The sequence below is a fragment of the Ixodes scapularis genome, unplaced genomic scaffold (genome assembly GCF_016920785.2).
Source record: "Ixodes scapularis isolate PalLabHiFi unplaced genomic scaffold, ASM1692078v2 PGA_scaffold1__304_contigs__length_218370807, whole genome shotgun sequence".
Lineage (NCBI taxonomy): Eukaryota > Metazoa > Arthropoda > Arachnida > Ixodida > Ixodidae > Ixodes > Ixodes scapularis.
The window spans coordinates 92560000-92582339 of NW_024609846.1; the positions used below are offsets into that span (position 1 = coordinate 92560000).

Here is a 22340-nt window from a genome sequence, read left to right on the forward strand (position 1 = left end):
TCGGCGATCTGCAACTAAACGAAAATACGTTTTATTTGCGAACAGGAAAAATATCCGGGGATCGGGAGGCTCTGTGATGTTGACGACGCTGTAAACGATTGTCAAATCGAAACTAACGTGCGCGTCAAAATGAGCGCGAAATCACGCGCAAAACTTTTTTGCGTCGGTCGACCATCGTTAAAAGGCAGCTATCATATTCCCAACTTCTGTTCACAACAAAATACTCCAAAGAAAAACTTCAAAGTTCAGCCACGCTTCACAGTCCTAAGTGTTATGAGACTTCTTTTTGTCTCGTAATGTCGTCGAAGCAGACGGCGGTAAAGCGCACGCGCGTGAGCGCGCTTTTGGTAGCAGACGATCATCCTTTCCAGATTCCTCATATTGATTTCTGAACGGACTAATGAAAACAAATTGATAACAGTGATTACGCGTTTTTGCGAGAAAATAGTTCAGTACGACATCACAATCAAATTTTGTGCAAACATAGTTTGCGAAAAACCGTTTGTTAGCAGACGGAACGCAGCTTCTGTTCGTTGTTCGCCATCACGCAAGCAGAGTCGTGCACTGCGCTAGTATTATTTACCTAGGAAATCATACATTACAGTGTAACCGTCCTGTCAGCTAACCTTTTTGTCGAAAGCAACTTCCTCGTTCCATCTGCGTTAACAACGCTTCGATTGTCGTACGCCCGCGAGAAAACGACGACGATCTCGTGATGGACGACGCTCCCGAAGGAAGGTACGGACTCGATTTAAGATCTTTGGTGAAAAAGAAAGAAGAAATGCTAAGATTGGCGTGTCATCACTGCTCGAACTTAGGACCATGCCTGTGATCATGGGAACCCCGGGGAGACAAGAGAGGGATGAAGCGCCTTCAAGGGCTCCCAGGAAAAGCAAACATCAGAGAGGGCCACAGCACAACCTGCGACCCAAAAAACTAAGATACGAAACGGGTAAAAAAAAAAAAAAAAATTACGTATTTTCTTATATTGGTTATTGCATACTGCTTGACACGCGGAAATACTTTTATGGCCCATTCTACACAAGACTAGACTTTTCGATAAAATCATGTAATAATTATGGAACACAACTTATTTAAAATAAGACTCTGCCGTATGTAAGTTTTTGTCTTCAGACCTTTTTTACAATTTGCTCTCGAAAACATAAAAGAACATATGCACCAGAGGTTTCCCCAGGAATTGAAATTAGGGAAGGTGTCTAAATTTTTAGGGTGGTTTGGGGAAAGGGGGGTGGGGGGGGGGGGGGGGGCATTGAGAATAGAGGAGTCGTGAATTAAGGGGGTGCCTTAAAAAAAAAACAAGAGAAAAGGAGGGGGGGGGGGGGGTGTAAGGAAATCACCGATACATACATTTTATTTCTAGTAATTATAAATTTACTCAGGGTATTATTCAAGGGCTAATCACCAATACTTAAAAATATAAAACTCCACAAAATTCTGTTTGGGAAAGGCTTGAAACTAATCATGCTTGGTGCAGCTACTTTTAAACTTTAAAAAACTCTTCCTTAAAAAAAAAAAAATGTATATATATATTGGAGCTATTTAATTTCAAGATTCTCCCGCAAAGGCTTTAACCCTTCCACTTAATTAACAGAGTGAATGCTGAAGAGGAGGGATTTGCCTCCCCTCAGGTGTTTGCTCTGCTAAGTGGGAAGGGCAGTGTGCTTCGCGGTAGGAGCTTGTCCTCCCTTTCTTAAAGGAGCTGTGCAACAATTTTTGTACTGTGCACAAATACCGCTTAAAACGAATCCCTAACGTTAATGACCTATGAAACACGCGTTCATTTTTCACCCCACGCAATAGAAGTCCCAGAAAAAAATTTAAGAAAAACGAGCAGCGTTCACCCCCTCAACTCGCATCCAGAACAAGCGGCCACGTGATCTGGAGCCGATTATATGCCGCCAGTGTTGATCATAGCCACGCGCTGGGGTTGGCAAAGCGCAGGACACGCGCTGAGTTCCAGACATTGTTATGGCTCGGCTGTTGTCGTCGTTGCAGCGATTGGACACGGGTCACAACCCGAATGCTTCTCGAGCTAGCAATTGTCACGAGCCCAAGTCGAGTGCCCACGCAATGCTCGGGTTCAATCTATGAACTGCATTCAAATATCGTCACTTGGGTGTACTGCGATCCCCGAGTTACGTCATCAAATTTTGCAAAGGAGAGATTGAATGAAAATGATCGCTTTTCTCCTTGAAATTACACCGCAACAAAGGAGTTTCTTGGCCAGTGGCGTTGCGTGTGAGTATCCTTGAGTCCCAGGTGTGCCAGTAAGCTCGTGTAGAGAGAAAAACATTCCAATTGAATATCGTTGCACAGCTCCTTTAACCTGCAACAGGATATGGTAATCTGAATTTCACCAAGAGTTGCGCAGCTTCTCCAGGGCTGAGAAGCCGTTTCTTAACAAAACATTGGCCAATTTCAGGATCAGTAGTCCGAGACAACTTCGTCTTATGTTTAGGGTGCCCATCGTTTACGTTTTCTTGGCCTTGAATCCACCATTGCCAAAATAACTGGCACCACCTGGCGGAAAACTGGGTTCAGGATTTCCTGGATGAAGCACTAGTGTGTTTGTCAGGAAGGAATGGGAAGGATTGTCTTCAAACTAACTCGGGGGTGAAAGATAAGCCACAACAGGCACAAAAGGGCCATTAGGGAAGCCCAATCTAGGTCACCACAGCTCAATGGAGCCAGCAGAATCTATAGTCTGTTGCAAGTTAAGAAAAGCAGGACAAGCTTTTCCCACAAAGTCCTTGACCCTTTCCACTTTAGCGGAGTGAAGAATGGAGAGGAGGTGTGGAGTCACGATTAGTGCAACCCTCTAAGTGGGAGAGGCTTGTCCCACTTTTCTTTGCCTGCAACAGGCTAAAGCTTCCTCGACGGAGTGCTCGCACTCACTCGAGCAAGTGCTCATGCACTCTAATAACAGAATCCTCAAACTCACAACTTCCTAAAATGATGGATTCAGCAAGCGTATTTAGCACGGGAAGTGATGGACACAATTTAAAACTATAAAGTCCATGGAGTTGACAATATTTTCTTTGACTTCACGAAGCTTTTTCCGGCAAACAAAAGGCCAGTTCGCATTTTCACTTTTGAGTGCACTGTGCGTGGCATTCTCTCGAAACAGCTCATGCCGAGAGAATGTGCCGGCACGCTGTCGCCGTCCATCGGGTAGCCCTAGAACATTTCCCGTCATGTAATTTTTTGCATGTTGTACTGTGGGCGTGAAATAACTCTGACAATGTTATAAGAGATCGCTCCCAATAGACATAGTGCATAGATTTAAGCTCTCGCAAATACTGCAAAACCTTCAGTCTAGTTATAAGCAGATTAGTGTTCCTAGGCTACCCGATAGGTGGTGCCAGTGTCTTCTCTTGCCGTAAGCAATTAGGAGTCGATGCAATGCACTGAAGCCCAGTCAAATACAAATGTGCGAACAAGCCTTTAAAACTTTAGGACTTCTCGACGTCTGTGCCCTCATGTTGTATGCCTCCGAAACCAAAGACGTTGACCAAGAGACCAAGCGCTTAACACGAAACTGGGGAAACTTGCCCTCTGTAGAACGGCAGCAAGCATATTATAGGTCGGTGGCATTATTGTCTACACCGTGCCCTAAGGAGGAATAAAATTCAAAGTTAAGGTCCCATACTTCAGATTGTTTGCCAAATTGGATTGGGGACTGCAGAAGGAGACGAAGCCTAGACCGGGTGTTTCAGCTCGTATATGATACATCACAGTGGTACCCAGCTAATTTAGCGGACAAGTATTTTCAGCGAGATAAGGTCAAGAGAATCTGTAATGCAAGCTTCTCCTTAGGTTTAAATCTGCAGGCACCAATCCTCCAACCTTCTTCAGACTCCAAACAAAGCACAGTCCGTCGTATGCAGGCAACGCATAATACAATGGTCGTGCCCTTCTTTATTTAGACACCCAGTACAACAGCTGTGCAGCGGCACAGCAGGACATGTCCCAAGAGGAGTCCGTGGATTCCAAATTCTTTGTCGGCTCCATCGTGTGGGCCAAGCTGGACTCGTACCCCTGGTGAGGAGAGAGTTCCCATGACTGCATGCTTCCTCGGTCCTCCTCTCCCACCTGGCACAATTCTGAGGATGTCATTGGTCGCGACAGGTGGCCTGCCATGATCGACGACGACCCCGACAGTTGCCTCTACGTCTGCAACAAAGACCCTTACGACGAGGATCGTGTGGTAGGGGTTGTGTTAGTGCACTAACCAAGACACCAGAGCTGGACAGAGCCAACCGTTAAAAACAGTCCTAAATTGGATAGTCACTCGCAGATAGCCGGCGTCAACTTTCCAGGTTAACCTTCCCTTCCTGTTTTACAGCGTCAGCTGGGAGTGGCCCGTTCCCCGGATTTTTGACAGCACGAGCGTAAACACCATCAGTTTCTTTGCTAAACTTGGTGAAAAAATTGATGACACATGACCTATCCTATACAGTTTGCCCGCCAAATTTGGTATTTTGGATTGGAAAACCTTTATTGTTCGCTAGAAAATTGGTATCACGTGACCCGACGTCATGGGACCTACAGACAAATTCAGGTACCCCGCTAAATTAATGGAAAAATTCATGTCGCGTGAGCTATGCACCAATTCAATTTCCCCGCTAAATTTGGCAGGGAAACACATCACGACCTTAAAGTCATTTATTCATCATCGACGTATTGACGCTAAATGAATGCAACATCATTTCAATATCGGATCACCCTACGACGCACAATCGGTACAATGTCAATCGATCATCATCATCGTAGAATAAGCAGCACAGCTGTTGCTGTCCGACGTCGTGAGATCATTGCAGAATTTTTCCTCCTCCTTTGAATTGATAAAGGTCTCTACGTGGCCTTGCCTCCACTACAAGCCAAATGCCTTTTGTAGTTTCTTGATCATGCCAGCATGCTTGAAGCTCAAGTGGCACCAAATCGGTATGTAGGAGGCTCATGCTGGAGGCAGGGCAACATGCAGACCTACATTTTTCTTGTTGTCCACAACTGTAGTAAATGCAACATCAAGTCATTAAGTAATAAAAAAAAAAAAGCATTGTTTTGTACAAGTATTTTCCCTTACTTGAAAGAGTAAGTTCATTAACCATTATTGGGCTGGAAAATATACTAGCAACTTCCTCAGAATTGATTTTGCATGGAGTAGCAGCAACTAGGCATGATCACTTCCATGTCTTTGTTTAAAGTTTCATCTGGATTACATTGCATCAGTACACACTGCTACATTTTTAAGGATGGACCAGATTAACGATGTAACTGTTCTTAGCTTGTTTGTAAGTGGAAAAGAAGTCGGAATGATGTACAATCACGGTGGCTTACAAATTGACCTTCTGTACAAGCGAAACACATCTACAAAAAAAAAATGAGTGCACCCTTGTACAACTGTCTGCTTTGTAGATAGCTGTACAAGTACTACTCAACTTCTTCCAGTATTCACAAAGATGTCCGATGAACAGAATGATTTTGGAAAAAAAAGAGATAATAAAAAACCGATATGACTGGAAGAAGAAAGCAGAACGAGAAGGTTGGTGACAAGGAAAAAAATTGGCCCAAATCAGCTTTCTTCAGTTGAGCCAAAGCTTGCTGGATAGGGAAAACGACTGTCTTTGCTTGCTCAGGCTCCTTTATGCTCCGACGTTTTCCAACATATTAATGAAAACCACATGCATATTCATCGAGACCCTAAATAAAATGGCCGGCATAACTGTGCATGATTCAGCACCCATTAAACCAGAAAAAAACAAAAAAAACTGCCTTACTTCTTTGTTGGCCACCCGAAACTCTAACCAGGCTGGACTGCATCAACCTTTTTACCAACAAGAACAATAAGGCTGTTGCATTCAATAAATCACACATTGCATGAACATCCAAGCTCGCCGACATTTCCAATTAAGCAGTGTAGAGCATACCGAGTGTAGCACTGTGAGTCTTCCCACTTGGCAGACTCACTACCACGTTACCTTCCTGGACAAGAATGTGACCCGTGCCTGGGTTCGAGAGGATCGCTGCATGCCGTTTTGTCAGGAAGGCGTGCCAGGGAACAAGGCAAGGACCTCTGCTCTCCCAAAAGCATTAACTATAATCACCGCCAAAAGGAGAACGGCAGAACGCCCTTTTTTTTTTTCAATGCTTGGCCTCCAGCTTGAGCTGGAGGCCGAGCATATGGCTTGGCTATGCGCACACGCTCCAGGTGCACGAGACGTTGCTCACATTGGAGGCGGAGCCACTGAAACGCCTACCCACCGTTCTAAGATTGTCAGTGACTATGCGGGCAGAAACTGGGGGATAGGAGGAGACGAGAGTGTGCGGAGACGTTAGAACGCCAAGTTCTGGTTGGAATGATCAGTGAGTAGACGCATCTCCACTGCACTGTCTGAACGTGTTCGATAACAAACCCCGGGCACTGGCGTTCAGTGTTCGACGAATGCAGTGGAGACAAAGGCAGCTAGCTTTATGTCTACTCATCAATCCTTCCAACCAGAGCTTGGTGTTTTGATGTCCCTCCGTGCTCTCGTCTCCCACTCTCTCTGTTTTTTCTTGCATAGTTATACCAACTTTGTACACTAAAACCTCGTTATAACAAAACGGGATATAACAAACTAATGGATATAACAAAGCAATTATAATTCCCCTTGCTTGCTAATACTGGGAAGAAATGGACATTGGCTATAACAAACTAATGGTTATAACGAAATAATTACAACCGCTCCTTCAACTTTGTTATAACGAGGTTTTACTGTAGTCTTAAAAAGATAAAAAATTGGGAAAGACAGAATAGCAAAATATAAATTTCAAATCAAGCTTGCATGCATCATGTTCATTCTTAGGTTTGTTTTGCACGGTTCGAAGGACAATCTGGTTCCGTTTTTAATAATAAAAACAACAACAAAAAGACTGGGTTCTGCCTCTCTTCTTTTCTCCTCCCTCCCCCCCGCCTTAAGGTTAGCAACCTGAGGACTGTGTGGGATGTATAATTTTTACTAAGAAACAAAAGAATTTGTGCTTATCTGTCACTAGAGATTTAAAAGAATTAAGGTGTGAATATATAAAACTGTTGATTAGAGACCTGGGAATATTTGATGATTCAACTTTCCAATCAAACTGTAGCCTCTAAAAGTTTAGAAAATTTCGGAGAATTTGTAGAGATCATTTTAGCTCTATTCAGCGCACTTCTCCCCACGGCACGGTTGTGCCATGGTGAAGTGGCATTCATGATGGGGGGGGGGGGGGCGGGGGGGGACGTTGCAGGTGCCGCCTTCTCGCAAAGCGCAAGAGGAATAGGCAGCTCCTGCAACAGTGTCTGTTAGCATACAATAAAAAAAAAAATTGTTTTTATTTTTGCTGCATTTTAATATTGCTTGCTAAAGTAAAACTTGCACTGCTACTATTATGAAATTGTTACCAAGATGCCATGCAGACAATTTTTCTATTCTAATTTCTAAAGCATAACCAATTTGCAACTGTCTTTTTAAACGAGCATAAAGATTGCCGATTTTGTGTTGCAGCAATGTTTCAATTAAAAATGCAGCTAATGAGCCCTACTGAAAAAGGAAATATGGCTTTAAGGCACTAGGAGAGCCTTTGTTTTCTATACTGGTTTCACATTTTATGAAAACAATTTCATTCAATATTTGAAATCACCAAATCTAATATGCAATTATTTATTATTGTTTGGGCACGTCAAAAACTTGCAGTCTGTTCTTTTCACTGCCATTATGTGGCTCCAATCGTAATTACACATAATGCATACAATAAAATATGATTAATTGGATACAGACATCATCTTTGCTCCAAGTAAATAAAAAGAGGCTCAAGAAACAACTTTTTCTCTGTGGAAGAATCAGATTTAACAACAAAGCACCCAAACCATAATGTATGTCTTCGTTAGGTTGTCAAGAAATACAAGAAAGCATTCAACGATGCCGTCGAGAGGGCAAAGCTCGCAGTCAAACTCTCCCTTCCGGTAAGGCTTTTTTTTTTTTTTTTAATACAATGTGTTTTTGGCGAAGGTAACTCGGTGACAATGTAAGATGCGAAAGCGTCATGACAGAAAACAATATATAGTGTCATCACTGCAGTGGGGCTATGCTACCTCACGGGTAGAGCCTCACTCGCATTGGCTGGCAAATGTGATCAATCGACCACAACCAATGGGGTTCCCGTCGAGAGCCCAGGTATGAGTCACGATACATAAATGATTGAACCGAGGTATGATGATTTCGTCAGGTATCTCATTTTGCTAAGTCTCGAATTCTCAACGAGCCACCGAGGACAAAAAAAAAATATTGATTGTATGAAAAATTTGTGGAGATGCACGCATTGTGCTGTGAACGAGCTGGGCACGTGATGTGCGTGCGTGTGGCATCACGAGGTCGCGAGACTCTGACATCACGTGAAGTCACAGTCACATGCAGTCGGGGTCGCAAGATACCGTGATGTCGCGCGACACCGCAACATTGCGCAACTTGACGACAAGTATGGGTGTAGCGTGGCACACACTGATGCCGGTCGTGTAAAGCTCGAGTGTAATGTCTCACACCTCTCGTGAAACCCAGCCCCATGACGCACGCTACATTAAAATGCTGCCACGTTTCTTCCAAATCCAGGAACGGATAGCGGAGTACTGCTTCATCAACAACTACCCTCCCTTACGAAGTGCGTCACTGCGACGGACACAGACTAAATGTAAGTGGCCGATTTGCACCTGCGCGGTAGAGTGGGAGGCAATGAGCTTAGTATACACGTGTTAAGAAGACTGGAATGAACTGCCACTATTCCCCATCATAAAACGGTAGCAGTCCGCTTCCTGGCTGAGCATGCCAAAGGTACCCCGTGAAGCATTTTACCCATTTGGCTGGTGCTCGGTTTGAGTCAATAATGCCACCCAGTGTACACTGCGCGGCACTGTTAGCGTGGACGAGCGAATGCAGTTTTTTTTCTGTGCTTCTCTTAGAATCAAAGAGCTGTCGTCAAAACTATTATACTCCGTCTCACCCTATGATGAACTAGGCTGGCAGGCAGAGCACTGTCTCAGAAGAGCTTGCATCCGCGCTGCGAAAGAGTGTGCTAGAGAAATTCCGATACGCACACTACGAAGAGTACTAATATAATGCATATGGTTCTCTGTTATGATAGTGCGCTACTTTATATTGGTGAAATAAAGGTACATGGTATTTAGTTTTATAAACGGTCCTGCGATATTTCGTAAACATGTCAACTGTTTCAAGAAGTTGGACGGCGCGGAGGCAACACTGACATGAAGTCGTTTCGCCTTAGCCATAACAATCTCATCCAGTCCAACTTTTGTGGATGTAAAACATACCTGGACCCGCATGCCTCTTCAGCAAACAGTCTGTACATACATCCCATGTCAAACACTCTATCCGACTCATCTTCATTTCTTAATGGCCATTGGTTCTGATACCGGGTTTTCTTCGCCCCATCACTTCCCGATGGTATTTAATCATGCAGTAGTCCTCAGTAGTAGGAAGCAGACGGAGCCGCCGCAACAGCTCGATAAGCAGACGAAAAACTCGCCTCTGCAAGTTGCATCTTGATGCACTAATACGTACGACGGAGCAAATATACCATGTGATTTCTAACAAGCTCGTGATTGGACTTAGTGGCCTGCAGCACTGGGCTTTAGTCCATTGTGGGATGAGACGAAGTATAGTGTGGTGTAAAGTGCTAATTTGGGACACTAAACTAGCAGTGAAGTTTTGTGCCCGCCAACGCACTTTCAAAGTGCCAAAAAGCACCGACGTTGGTTCACGCCAACAGTGTCACAAAGTGTACTTCATTTAGGCATTGTAGCCGCGAGGCATTTGAAGATGGCATGTGCTATCGAAGCACCGAGCAAACAGTTTCTCTTGAAATTGTATGCTTTGAAGATTGTTATGCAAATAATGCTTTAGGCACTGTTGCCCCCTTCATTTGGAGAACATGATGTTGGTATTAGAACTGCCGATTGATACAGCGTGAAGCTTAAATATCTAAAGGCAAGAAGGCCACTCGGGTTAAATCTCCGGCTACAAACAATACCAGTGCTGAGTATCAATTTTCCTTTCCGTATCACTTTAAAGGGCAACTCCAGTGGGAAACGAAACCAAAATAAATGACTGTATCGCTTTAGGGGCACGAAATATGATCACAGTCGAAATATTACGTCAAAGTGAAGCCGGATACTCCACTGAAACAGATTTTAAAGATGCGACCAGCTGCTCTTTAGCGGGTGGCAAGCTGGTTAGCTTTTAGCCAAGGAACACTGGCGCAGCACCCTTGTGACGTCATGTCGCAGGGGAGCTGCAGTTGCATGGTTGTACCACGTACTGCATCAGGCGTACCGCATACCATTGCGACTGTGCGCTTGATGATCAGTGCTGCCATCCTGCTAGCAGATAGTTTCAGTTTGGCTGTAGACGCTTGAAACCAAACTCTGAGCCTGCGATATTTATAAAACTACAGACAATTATACCTTCTAATTCAGGGGCACTGCTTTGGATAAAAATGGTCATAATCTCAAATGAAAAAATATTGACTGAAGTTCCCCTTTAGTTTTGGACTAAAAAAAACGGTATGCACGCAATGCCTGTCATCTTCTGCATTTTTTATTTTTTTTCTTCTTGAAGATGTTGGATTTAAAAACAATTCCCGAGACGGCTTGCGTGCAAAACGGCGTGTCATACGATGCATCAGGCAATTTCGTAATGCACCATGGTGAATCTGTGTCCCATGAGTTTGTACGCCATGGGCAGCCGGAGACTGCAGATATGAGGACTAGAAGCCTGGAATAATGAATGCGTCGTGGTCGTGCCATTACTGCGGGGAAAAAGGTAAACAGCGATAGTAATAACGATGCCGTTTCTGAAGGAAGTGCTGACCGTATAGTAACTTGTAAATATTAAAACCTTTAACTTGGAGTTCCATATCCACACACATTTTTCAAGTTTATTCTCCACAGGAAAATACAGTATTGGTTTATGATGTGGAGGGAGGGCAAAGGAATTGGTGTATTTTTAGGCTAGGTGGCGTAAGCCTGTCGCCCGTCGGGCCTCGCACAGAAAATCCTTTCATTTGGTGGAAGGAGAAGTATCTACTGCTACAGTGAAAGGCTGTTTTCAGCATTGGGGAATGTTTTCACTGCCAGAAGAAAGCTCCTACTCCCAAAACATGTGGAACAGCTTGTGTTCATGAGCAGTAACTTGAAATAAGTTCACCAACCAAGGCTGGAACACAAGTAGCAATGCAAATAGGAGCAACACATCTACTTTCTTGAATCTATTGTGGATGACATCTCTAATGGATGACCCCAAAGTGTTAAGCAAATGAGCCTCAGGATCATTATGGACGATTCACATTAAGGGTGATTTTTCTGGGAAACGGAAGTGTCCATAATAATGACACATGACTGTATTGAAATAAAAGTAATTGCACAGGCGAGCTGGCCAACGATCATGTTAGAGAACCCTCAAACTTTGCCATTTTGGTCCTTTTTTTTTTTTTGTTCCCTAGCTAGTTTCAAGGTTTTCTAAGCTCAACTGTGTGGATAGCCAAAAAACTACTTGCTTCGCCTCGAAATTATTCTATTCGATTCACAATTATTTGTACGAAGTAACTATTAGCTTCAAACTGAAAAAAAAAAATACTATTTACCTGTCCCTACTGAATTGTGTTTTTCTTACTGCAAAAAAAACAAAAAAGCTATGTATTGCCAAAATGTCCAGTCTCCAACCAAATGCAGTGTTAGCAATCGAGATCAGATGTCAAAATTTCAAAACTTGGTGTTGTTGAATTCAAAAGTAAGAAGCCAAAGTCAAAGTCAAATTTGGGGGTTTTACGTGCCAAACCTACGACGGGCATCTGGCACGCCCCAGCGGAGGAGTGAGGATTAACTTCGACCACCTGGGGAGCTTTTGACGTGCAACCAAAGCTCGGTTACCACGGCGCCTTCTCCGCAATAAAAAGTAATAAGCGATTTTAAGCGATATGTAATGAGAGAATGGGGCCCGCTCTTGGTAGCAGACGCTAGTTATCTCCTCGTACTTGCGGGTTCCGTTGGCTGCCAAGTGTTCATTGAAAACAATGTTGGGTTCTGACAATGATATCTGATCAGAGCCAGTAGCCTATATACTATTGGAACGAAATAAAATGTGACCACTCGAATGCACGGCCTTTGCTACATGCTGCACTACTTGGAGGCTGATAAAACTGCTGAGTGGAGAGAGGGCTTCAAGAGTGTGCACTTTCTGCGATGTGCAGATAGCGCTGCATCTGTCAAAGGCCACGCATTGCAACATTCACATTTCATTCCAATACTACATTCGGCAGAGACTTAACACTTGATGATGCATATTTTAATTTTACCGCAATAAAAACATGGCTCACATTTCTCTCAAATGCGTTAAAGTTCCATGGTTTGGAACAAAATAGCTCCACCTGAGACTCATGAATTGAGAACACTCTGGATGTTGCAGCCAAGCAGCCCAGGAAGAAGTCAACGAAATGCAAGACCACCACTCAGCCATTGACCAGTGACATGCAGACAGGTATATTTTGGAAAAGAAAAAAAGAAGCTAAAAATTTGGGGCTGCTTGCTCTGTCCAAAGCCTGCCTCCGAGAAGGCATGGACAAAAATAAAGCACAGTTTTGCTGAACAAATTTACATTAAAATTAATTTTTATTTGTTAAAAACAGACAGATTTTGTTGTTAGTTACAATCTGCACTTTGTAACACCTGATATTGGTCTCGTCGCAGCCAAACGTCCCAGGGGCAAACCACCAAAGGTGGGGACCACTACTCAAGAGACTCGGCAAACGCAGTCAGGTAAGGGCTGCTACATCGAAGTAAACTAGAGGCTCATATTAAACAGTAAAAGCATGAACTCTCTACCTAGACACATATAAAAGAATGCAACAGATCAAAATGACTACCGTAAAATCCCGAGAGATAGCCCACCTGACATCAAGAGCAAATTTGGTGAAAATATGGAGTGGGCTAACTTTCGGTGTACGATCAAAAGTTAAAAAAAAAAATGGCTATTTTTAGGTCATGTCTCTTCTAAGCTTGTTATGGTGGCGAAGGGCAACGAAGCAAAGATGACTACTTGCCAGTCAGCGACGTCCGCTTATATCCTGCCATAGCTAACTAGCCGCATTTATGCTTAGGTCATCACAGATCCCAACACTTCTATTACTAGGAGTGGGCTGTCTTTTGGTGTTTAAAAAAATACAGCAAATCAAGCCAAAAATAGGGGTGGGCTATCTTTCGGGGTTGGGACATCTCTCGAGATTTTAAGTAGACAACTTTTACCGTTGAAAAAGAATGCACAATTTTAAGTGTCCTACTTCAATGTCTTTCACATTGCTACCGACATCCCAGTGCATGTATGCATTAAAAACACGACAGTAAGTTTATAGAAACTGCTATCAAAACCACAATGACAAAAACTTTACTTTCTTTTTAATTCGAGAGTTCTGAAACCATAAGCCCCGCACACATTGTTTTCTAGGAAGTGCAGCGACTAGCAGCCTTGGACAAGCATCCAGACCGGCATTTAAGGGAGCCAAAGAAAGGATAGCGGCTTCTAAAAGTGACCAAACGCCAAAATACCAGTCAGCCACCGAAACCATAAAAAAAATGCAGAAAAGGAAAGATGTTGGGGCTTACCAGAATACCATGCAGTGCCAGGAGCAGACGAAGAGTGCAGCGGGCGCAACCAACATCATTCAGCAACTTCCACAATTAGCGGCTGCAGCAGTGCTTCAAAATTTGCCTTCAGCGCAACCTCAGATCCAAGAGGAGGCAGCCATTACTGTCCCCGTTCCAAACAAAGCTTTAAATCCGAATCCCGTCCACTGTTTATCCGCGATTCAAGCAAACTGTTCCCCAAACGAGGATCAGCAACCAAAGATGCACATCGAAGCTGAAAAACAAGGACCAGTAAGCCCGATACAAGCCAGCCAGGTTAAAGTTCAAGTCGACACTTTGCCTCTGCTTCAGAGGTTCGGTGCAGCAAGTGAGCAATCGCGTGTACTGGCACAACTAAAGCCGGCGACCAAGGCTTCTGCCACGAAGTTACCGAATGGGACACCAGTCTTGTCCGAGACTCTGCTCTCGATCACGGGAGGGCAGACTCAAGAGAGCTTGGAAGGCATCGGAAACATAAATTCCCTCATTCAGTTTCTAGGCAACGACGTGGAAAAAGATGGCCGTTCCGACGATGGGACCTGCCTGGCAGACGCCAAAACTGAAATCGTCCCAGCTTCAGATGCAACAGCGAGCGGAGAGTTGCTTTCGCAACTTATGCCGAAAGAGTCGACAACGGCGTCGGTGCCACCGTTTGGCGCGGCGTCTCGCAGTGAGCAGAGAAACACTATAACAAGCAGCGGAATGCAAAGTGGTGCTGATCTCGTGCCAGAGGTTGCTCCTATGAAACAGGTAAAGCAAGGAGTCCCAAAATTTTTCAAAGAAAAAACAGCTTTCAAAGGAGACAAAAGCAAGACTCTGAGCAAGGCCAAGAAAGAAATAAACGGCAAACCCAAGAAACTGAAGAAGCCGGGTGCCAAGGAGCCAGCCGCAGACGTTGTTGCCCAACTTTTAAACGATGCTGCAGCACTTGCAAAACAAGCTAAGGGTCCGGCAGAGAGAGCTGGCAAGGCATTAGCATCAGCAAGACCAACTGTGACACCTGCGAGGACACTTAACAATATAACGGCCGAGGTGCCGGCAAAACCAGCCACGGCACCGGCAAGCGGCTCTTTCACAGCGGCAACAGTTCTACTGCCGAAACCCGTTGCCATGGTACCAACGGTGGCAGTACAACTAAAGGAAGTTGCAGCACTAGAAAAACCGGCTGCCAAAACGGGAAGCGTGCAAAAAACCGTCACTGGCATGCAGGCCACACATAGAGCGCCCCATCAAAAGAGACTGTTCAAGGTCCCGACAAAGGAAACGGCGACAACGCCGCCCGAAGCCTTCGCATCGCCGAAAGAGATGCCGATCACGAGGGCAAACTGTGACAAAGATCAGCTGACCTCCAGCGGATCGTGGACAACTTTGGAAGACAGCGACTTTGACGCCTTGTCCAACACCACAAGCCTGACATTTGATAACGACTTGTCGAGCGCCTCCCAGGACATAGAAACGGATTGCGACACTGATTTCGTAAGCCTCGAAACGGTGGACTGTTCGCAGGCCTTCGCCATGCAAGAATAACTCGTCGAGCTCTCGTTTTGAGCACCTGGTGCTGGGAAGGCCTCCCAAGCACATGGTTGCAGTGCCACCGCCAGTGTGCCTTCCCTTTTAGTATGTAAAAGCTCCACAACTGTTGTGACGTGGATCTGTTGAAGCAAGGACGTTCATTTGACGCTTGCCCTTCCAGCAGCAACTTTTTATTGCAAACTCACCCAACCGAGAAGGAAAAAAAAACAAAAAATCTTGCCCCAATAAAAAAAACAGCTTGAAATCTCAGTCCTCACCCTTACATGCTCACAAAAACAAACAAACAATCGCTCTCTCTCTCCTCGAAACACAAAAAAAACAGCCTTGCCCATGAGAGATGGCGGTGACGTCGGAGGCAGCTTTGAACGGGAATGAATGATGGTAGACCTGGGTGCAACTCGGCTGCTCAGTCCGACTTAGTCTTGGGGGCGTCCTTGTGGTGGAGGAACACGCAGCTGAGTAGGAACACGCCGAACATCATGGAGAAGGCGCTCAGGTAGTAAGGGTACGCCGACGGGATGAAGCGCTCGTACTGCGTGTGCTGCAGCGGCCGCACAGACACCTGCGGAAACGCAGGTCAAATTGAAGGACAATACTACCATGCTTTTGTGTAGTTATACGTTTGGATGAAAAGCAAAAACCTGCCTGAGTGGTAGTGTAGAGGTGCGTGTAGCCGACACGGTTGTAGTCCACTTTGAACTGGTACACTCCGTAAACGTCCGGAACCTTGAATTGGGACTCATACTTCTGACCTGCATTGGTTGATGCCACACATTCGTTTGTCTAGATTAAAAAGACAACCAACTTCGAAGAATAAATAAAAAGCTAAGGAAGACCTGGGTTAAATAAAATTGTTGAGTAATCCCTGTAGACCTAAATTTCTATAACCAGAACATAAAAATAAGCTTTTTCAAGCTATATTTTAGTTTATTAAAATGAACAAAAAAAAACCTTTTTGCAGCCGGTCTTGACATCTAACGGTGGAACAAAAACATTACAGAGCATCTTTTAATGTTCTAAACAGCTTCGCAGCCGCAACGCAACGTAAGCTAGCCCGAATAAACGCATAAAAACGAAGCCCCGACAAAGAGCACTTTCTCTCGCGAGCGGCTTCGGAAAGACAGGGTGCACTCACCTTTCTTGACCAGCTTGGTGCGTACAAACGGGTCAATGCGAACAAATTCTAGCTGCAAGTCGTCGGCGTCGAAGGGCACCCATTGGCCGTCCTTCAGGATCTCCACCTCGATGCTGTACACCTGGAAGTTAAACTCCGTAAGTTGGTGAATTCGCACCAGACGGAAATACCGACAAAACAAACTAATTTCACGAGACTTACGACGTCGTCCATGACGGTGTACGCTTCCGGAGGCGTCTTCTGGCCCTTGGGGTGGTGGCGAACGTTCTGTGCCCTCAGCACCCCCTTCTCCTTGAACACCCATTGAGAGAGGGCCGTGGCAAGTGCCTGGTTGCCAGAGCTCTCGTACCTGTTTCAGGAAGGCAATTCCTCACTACGAACATATATTACGGGGTTTAACGCTACTCTTAGTCCCCAGGGTCCGACGGAGAAAATGAAACCTTAACTAAGCGTAGCAGAAAGCCAAAGTCTGAGAACGTGAAGTTGACTGGATCAATGGATAAAGCGGGGAAAACAAATTTTCTCCATGATCCGAAGTCTACCCAAACCTAATATTCGTCAAATTGAGAAATGGCACAGTGGATGCTTGTGGCATTTAGTTTGATAAAATACAGGTGTTGGCGAGAAAGAAAACGGGATCGTCTTTCTTCCCGATGGGTTTGTTTCGCCGAAATAATTTCCGAAGACGCCCACGATGCCATTTCTCAACTCGACGAATGTTAGGCTTAGGTGGATGTCGTGTTCTCCAAATTTTGCATTCTATCACCACCTCCAGCGTGCCACCCACGCAAAGATAAAGCTACCCGCGACGCAACTTTACTTATTCTGGTTGAATAGCAGAGTTTCGTTGTCTGGGTCGGACCCTCTAAGGTCGCCAAAGGTTTTCCACCGAAATTGTACTTGCAGGTCCTACAACTGCCAACCTTAAAGCTTGCAGCAAAATTATGTTTTTTTTAAAACGCACAGGCAACTTTTTTTTTTTGCCGACGAAATTTGAGAATGAATTGGCCCCATCTAAATTGGAGCAACAGAACGCACCGCTTTCCACCGTGGGCATTTTGGACAGGAGAGGTGAAGAACTTGTCGCTGAAGAACTCCAGAGAGCCACAGAACACGACGCGCGCGTTGTTCCTCGCTTGCAGGGCCGACACGAGCAGAGTGTTCTTGCCCACTGCGTGCGGGTACTGTCGAACAAGATGCCGCCACTGTCAGTTCACAAAGTGCCCCGAGGAGCAAACGGACTTGGTGCGCAAAGCGAAATCTTACCTCAGTGATCTTGTTATCCGGGTTGTAACTGTAAGCTGTCGAAGAGGCAGTCAGAACTTCAAGCACAAGAGGGTTGTCCTGGTCAGAGATGATGCTGCAAAAAAGAAAGTTAATATTTTGCGAAATCTGAGGAACACAAGTCTAAGAGTTTTGTGTCTACCAAGACATACCCTACACCCCTGAACAGAACGGGAGGGATGTTCTTGCTGCCGACCACCGTGGGGGCGTTGATAAGGTTCTCGCTCTCGGCAACTATGGTTGTGTGCTGCAAAAACGCAACGAATGTGAAACATCAGCTAGCTACACATAGCTTGCACCGACGTCACTTGGTCGGACACAATGGGGAAAAGGGCGTAGGAGAGCGTACCTTCGACTGCATTAACGAGGCGCTTCTGGCCACCAGAAAGGGGCGAACTGACATCCTGTGCTCATCGAGGTACGCATACTCCCATTTATACATAAATACACACAGCGCTCGAGCAAACCAGTTGAGTCACTGGACTTCACTCTTACAGGTTGAAAAGCTGGAAACAACTTATCTTTGTAGGTAAACCTAGCAACTTGAGGGGTAGTACAAAACCAATTATGAAATGAGGCATGTGCAGATTACCTTCCCTTCGTCGGACACGTCGTAGTTCAAGTGGTCGATGACGTAGCTCCCTTCTTCGTCAATCTCGAAGCCAACTTCGTTCGCCAGTTCACGCATGACATCGCCTTGAAAGAAAAAAGACAAACTTACTTAGAAATGGTCACAACCAGAGGACGACAGCTGAGCACTCACCGACGCTGGAGCTGGCGGCTGCCAATATGTTGCCCCCATCGTCGACAAACTCTGTGAGCGCTTGAACGTTTATGGAACCTCCAAACTCTGGAAAGACAAAACGAAAATAGTGAAAGTTTCACCGAGTTCGAGCCCGTACCCAAGGGACCCGACTGGTGTGCTTACCTTCAACAGATGGCGAGAAAAGAATTAGGTGCTTGTACAGGTACTCTCCATACTTCTTTAAGGACAGCGCTGGATCGTCGGCAGACTTGAAGGTGAGTTTAAATCCTCGATCTAACGGTCATACAGAAATATAATCAGTGGAGGCCCACATAGCGGACGCAGGCAACTCGAAAACGCCCGGCTATCGGACTCAATATCGTCGCCTTACCTTGCAACGACTTGAAAAAAATTGAATGTGCCTCTTTTATCGCTAAGTTGTCTAGCAATACCAGCGTCTCACCACCCCCGAAAACTTGCGGTAATGATAGGAAAATTAAAAAAATTGAAGAGACGAGGCACACGCGAAGAGCCATGTTGTTGATACCGGCACGCCACGGCAGCACAACACCAGCGTGCGCCTGCCGCACAGCTATCCACGTGTAAAATTGCACGTTAAAGATACTATAATACCCACCAATTTTTTTAAAAACCTGTGTGATCTATTAGTACGAGGCAATGCGTTACAAAATGTTTATAGCTATTCTCATATTTATTAATTGCAATATCTAATCAAATATTAATGGTACTCTTTTGTTTCGCGCAGCCACGCGTGGCGTCCGTTGGCCAACTACGAGCCAATGGAAAGCGGCCAACGTCAATCACGTAAAACTGCTGACAAAAATATGCTAAATTTACGTGATTGACACGTTGATACGTCGTGACCGCGCATTTCTTTTCAGTATATCGACGCGTAGCTTATTGCATCAACGAGATTTCTTCCTCTGCATTTTTTATTTATTTTCGTTAAGCAATCATCTGTTTCGGAGGAAACGGAAACGGGGGCTGGCAACTGCTCCTCCCTTTTGCGCTCAAGATGGAAGCTGTCGAAGACGTACTGAGTGATGCATTCCCGGACATTGATGAGGACTTGTTCGACTACCTCGAAGGTTGGTGGCGGTCCGTACAATTGAAAGTGGTGCTAAAACACTCGCCCTAGGTCGGACAAATTTTGATGTAAACTTGCAGCAGAACCCACCCGAAAACCGACTAGCGGCTTGTGGGCACCGGGGTACCTCGCTTTACGCAACCCGTGCCAATTGATTACCGCTCGACGACACTTTACTCGATTTATGTATGAATAAAAATAGGTCTATAAAGACTAATTGTTTCAACTTGTTGATAAGTTGAGAGTGACACTACTGTCTGTATTAATCGGGAGGTACTGGAAAGAGTTGGAAAAGCGCTAGCTGTCAAAGGCTCCTCTTCAGCCAGCCTTACGGGCGCGACACTTTTTTTCAACTTTATAAATTGCAAAATTTGTACGTTGAATGGCTTGTGGATATGACTGCGAAGCCAGAGTAGCGGACGAATGGAACGGAGCCGAGGAAAAAGAGCTGGTTGTAAATTGATCCCGTGGGTTCTTTTCCCCTTCCCAGGTGTCTTGGACGGGGGAAAGGACGACTTCTCCACATGTGACGAAGTCTACGAAGCGGTCGGTGAAATGTTCCTCGAGATATCTGGCGACTCCAAAGACGAAAATGAAATTCGAGACATCTGCGCTAGGCTACTTCACGTCATGAAAGGGTACGCTTTCTTTTTTTGTGTATGTGTCTTTCACAGATTTTTTTAAAAGTGTTTTACACGTTTGCGCACGCGCGCGATCTGTCCACTTAGTGGCTAACGGCTGCAGACGGTTTAGTAGAGTATGTACCAAGTACACTGCGCGACACTGTTAGCGTAAACATGACATCTGCACTCTTTCTCGTTTTGCTCGGACAGAACTTTGACTGAGAGGAAATTTTGCCGCCTTAGTGCTCTGGATAAGCGAAAACTGCCACACTACTAATTGGCTTGGTAAAAGAATTTCACTTTTAACATCAAAACAGCAAAAATTGGTGGTCGCTTGTTTATACGCTAACCGTGTAGCCCTCTGTACACTTCTGCTCCATCGATTACTGGGCTGGCAGCGCAGCCACTTCGCCCGCTATTTTGTACACTCAACCAATCCAGAAAACCTAATTTCAGTATTTGATTGGTTGTTTCTCAGGTATGTGAAGTAGAATATACATATGTCTCACGATTCAGCAGTAAATTTTACGCAGTGTCTAGCGTTATGTCCGACGGAACCCAAAATAAAAATTAGAGTTACGTCTGACGTAACTTTACCCCAAGGTTTCGAGTTACGTCTGACAGGACGCGAAATGAAAATGAAAGTTACGTTTGACGAAAATAAAAGTTAGAGTTACCTTCTGGTGTCCTATGCAACCTTATTGAATGTTTCGCTTTACGGCCGATACATGACATAAACACAAACATATTATGAATTATTATTACGTTACGTCCGATGCAGCATTCGTTAATTGGTTAAAATCGCAACTCCATCTGTATTTCCAGGTACAGATGCCCGTCACATTATTATTTTCTTTCTCATGTTTTTCCTTTCTTTAAGACAATTATTTTTCTCCTTTAATACAATTTCTTGCGACGCTTTCTGAGAATCGCAGATTTTCAAAGCAATTAATAAGAGATATAGAATGGGAATGTGATACGAACGTGCTGTTTACAACAGCAAGGTTTCCTGTAGACTTGTTGATAACTGGCACAATCTTCACGTACCACTCAGGTCGCCACGCGCACTAGCTTTGGCAATGTTTTCTTCCAGAGTGTCTTAAATACAAATTCGGAAGAATGAACTCACCATCAAAATTAATGCTTCAAACGGGTTTAACATCGCTGTCATCCGGAAGAAAGATAGCCCGGTTAAAAATGCTTTATCTAATCGTGAATGGAGCCATAAGAATACCTCAAGATAAATATATCGCTTTTTCCCAAAGGACCAACACTCGATTCACACACCCGAAAATAATTATTGAATGTCACTCTCAGGTAGATGCGTTTAAGTACTCTTTTTTTCCGCGTACTGTATCCGATTGGAACAAACTACCTCGAGATATAGTCAACTGTGAGTGTGTTTCCTCGTTTCTTGAGCAACTGTTATCAACTGTATAAATATGATTTTCTTTTTGCAATCGGCGGCTCACTGTCAAAGGCGTTCCACTGTTAAAACACTTGTGTCATATTTGCTACTGTCTGCAAGATAATCTTTTATGTAATTGTTCATGCACTGCTATGTGTATACTTGCCGACACACTGCTGTCAATTGTAGCTCAGAGTTTCTTTCGCGACATTCTAGTGGCGGGGGCCTACACTTACATTGCAAGCATCTTGTATACATAGTGCTTCATTCTTGTGCCACTCCTATTATATTCCATGTATTGGAATAATAGTATTGATAAATAAATAAAATAAATAAAGAGCTGTTTCGAGGGTGCCGCCTGGGTCTGAGAATGGCAATAGACCCTCGGCCTTTAGCCATATCAACCTTGCTCTCAGCCCTAGCCAGCAAGGGCTACAAGCAAGTGTAACAAACGCGGCAAGAACAGCAAGAAAGGTATTGATATAAAAAAAAATAAATGCAATAAAGGGAGAGGAAAGAAGAGAAAGAAAAAAGGTGTATGTGACAGGCATCGAACCCACCCAGCCTCAGCAGCCTCGATGTGCGAGGAACACACTCCAGCCCTTTTAACAAAGATGAAGGTACGCATAGAGTTGAGATTTGACCCGATTTACGAACGCTGCTTTGGACGTAACGCAGTAATAGTTCACGATAGTTTTGTATTTACGTCATGTATCGGCCGTAAAGCGAAACATACGCGTAGGTTGCACAGGTCGTAACTTTAATTTTTATTTCG

At 44.7% G+C, this 22340-nt stretch overlaps 3 protein-coding genes across 3 annotated transcripts in view; 2 read left to right on the forward strand and 1 right to left on the reverse strand.

The window, feature by feature from the left end:
• The first annotated feature begins 3985 nt into the window (after window positions 1-3985).
• LOC115319928 lies at window positions 3986-15306 on the forward strand. Its single transcript, XM_040216168.3, has 9 exons — window positions 3986-4062; window positions 4150-4228; window positions 4341-4412; window positions 5986-6087; window positions 7931-8005; window positions 8649-8727; window positions 12516-12587; window positions 12797-12865; window positions 13551-15306. The coding sequence occupies exons 1-9, from the start codon at window positions 3986-3988 to the stop codon at window positions 15254-15256; spliced, it is 2331 nt and encodes a 776-aa protein (XP_040072102.1). The 3' UTR covers window positions 15257-15306.
• A 96-nt stretch (window positions 15307-15402) lies between these two features.
• On the reverse strand, window positions 15403-19031 carry LOC8029943 (dolichyl-diphosphooligosaccharide--protein glycosyltransferase 48 kDa subunit). Its single transcript, XM_029979990.3, has 11 exons — window positions 18818-19031; window positions 18610-18720; window positions 18445-18531; window positions 18274-18377; window positions 17834-17928; window positions 17664-17757; window positions 17436-17581; window positions 16599-16746; window positions 16398-16518; window positions 15908-16014; window positions 15403-15824 (listed from the first exon to the last, which is right to left on the reverse strand). Exons 1-11 carry the CDS (start codon window positions 18960-18962, stop codon window positions 15669-15671), a joined length of 1314 nt encoding a protein of 437 aa, XP_029835850.1. The 5' UTR covers window positions 18963-19031; the 3' UTR covers window positions 15403-15668.
• Window positions 19032-19203: 172 nt separating this feature from the next.
• LOC8029944 (ATP-binding cassette sub-family F member 3) overlaps window positions 19204-22340 on the forward strand; it is a 39364-nt gene continuing 36227 nt past the window's right edge. The window contains exons 1-2 of the mRNA XM_029979986.4: window positions 19204-19535; window positions 20025-20172. Of these exons, the coding sequence (XP_029835846.2) occupies window positions 19463-19535; window positions 20025-20172 (221 nt within the window). The 5' untranslated portion in view covers window positions 19204-19462. The remainder of the gene's footprint in view (window positions 19536-20024; window positions 20173-22340) is intronic.

Coding starts and splice junctions, on each gene's coding strand:
- LOC115319928 (XM_040216168.3), top strand. CDS start 3,986: ATGTCCCAAGAGGAGTCCGTGGATTCCAAATTCTTTGTCGGCTCCATC. Junction 4,229..4,340: donor CTTACGACGAGGATCGTGTG/GTAGGGGTTGTG, acceptor TCAACTTTCCAG/GTTAACCTTCCCTTCCTGTT. Junction 4,413..5,985: donor GGATTTTTGACAGCACGAGC/GTAAACACCATC, acceptor CCCACTTGGCAG/ACTCACTACCACGTTACCTT.
- LOC8029943 (XM_029979990.3), bottom strand. CDS start 18,962: ATGGCTCTTCGCGTGTGCCTCGTCTCTTCAATTTTTTTAATTTTCCTA. Junction 18,721..18,817: donor TTTTTTCAAGTCGTTGCAAG/GTAAGGCGACGA, acceptor TATGACCGTTAG/ATCGAGGATTTAAACTCACC. Junction 16,519..16,598: donor ACACCGTCATGGACGACGTC/GTAAGTCTCGTG, acceptor TTTAACTTCCAG/GTGTACAGCATCGAGGTGGA.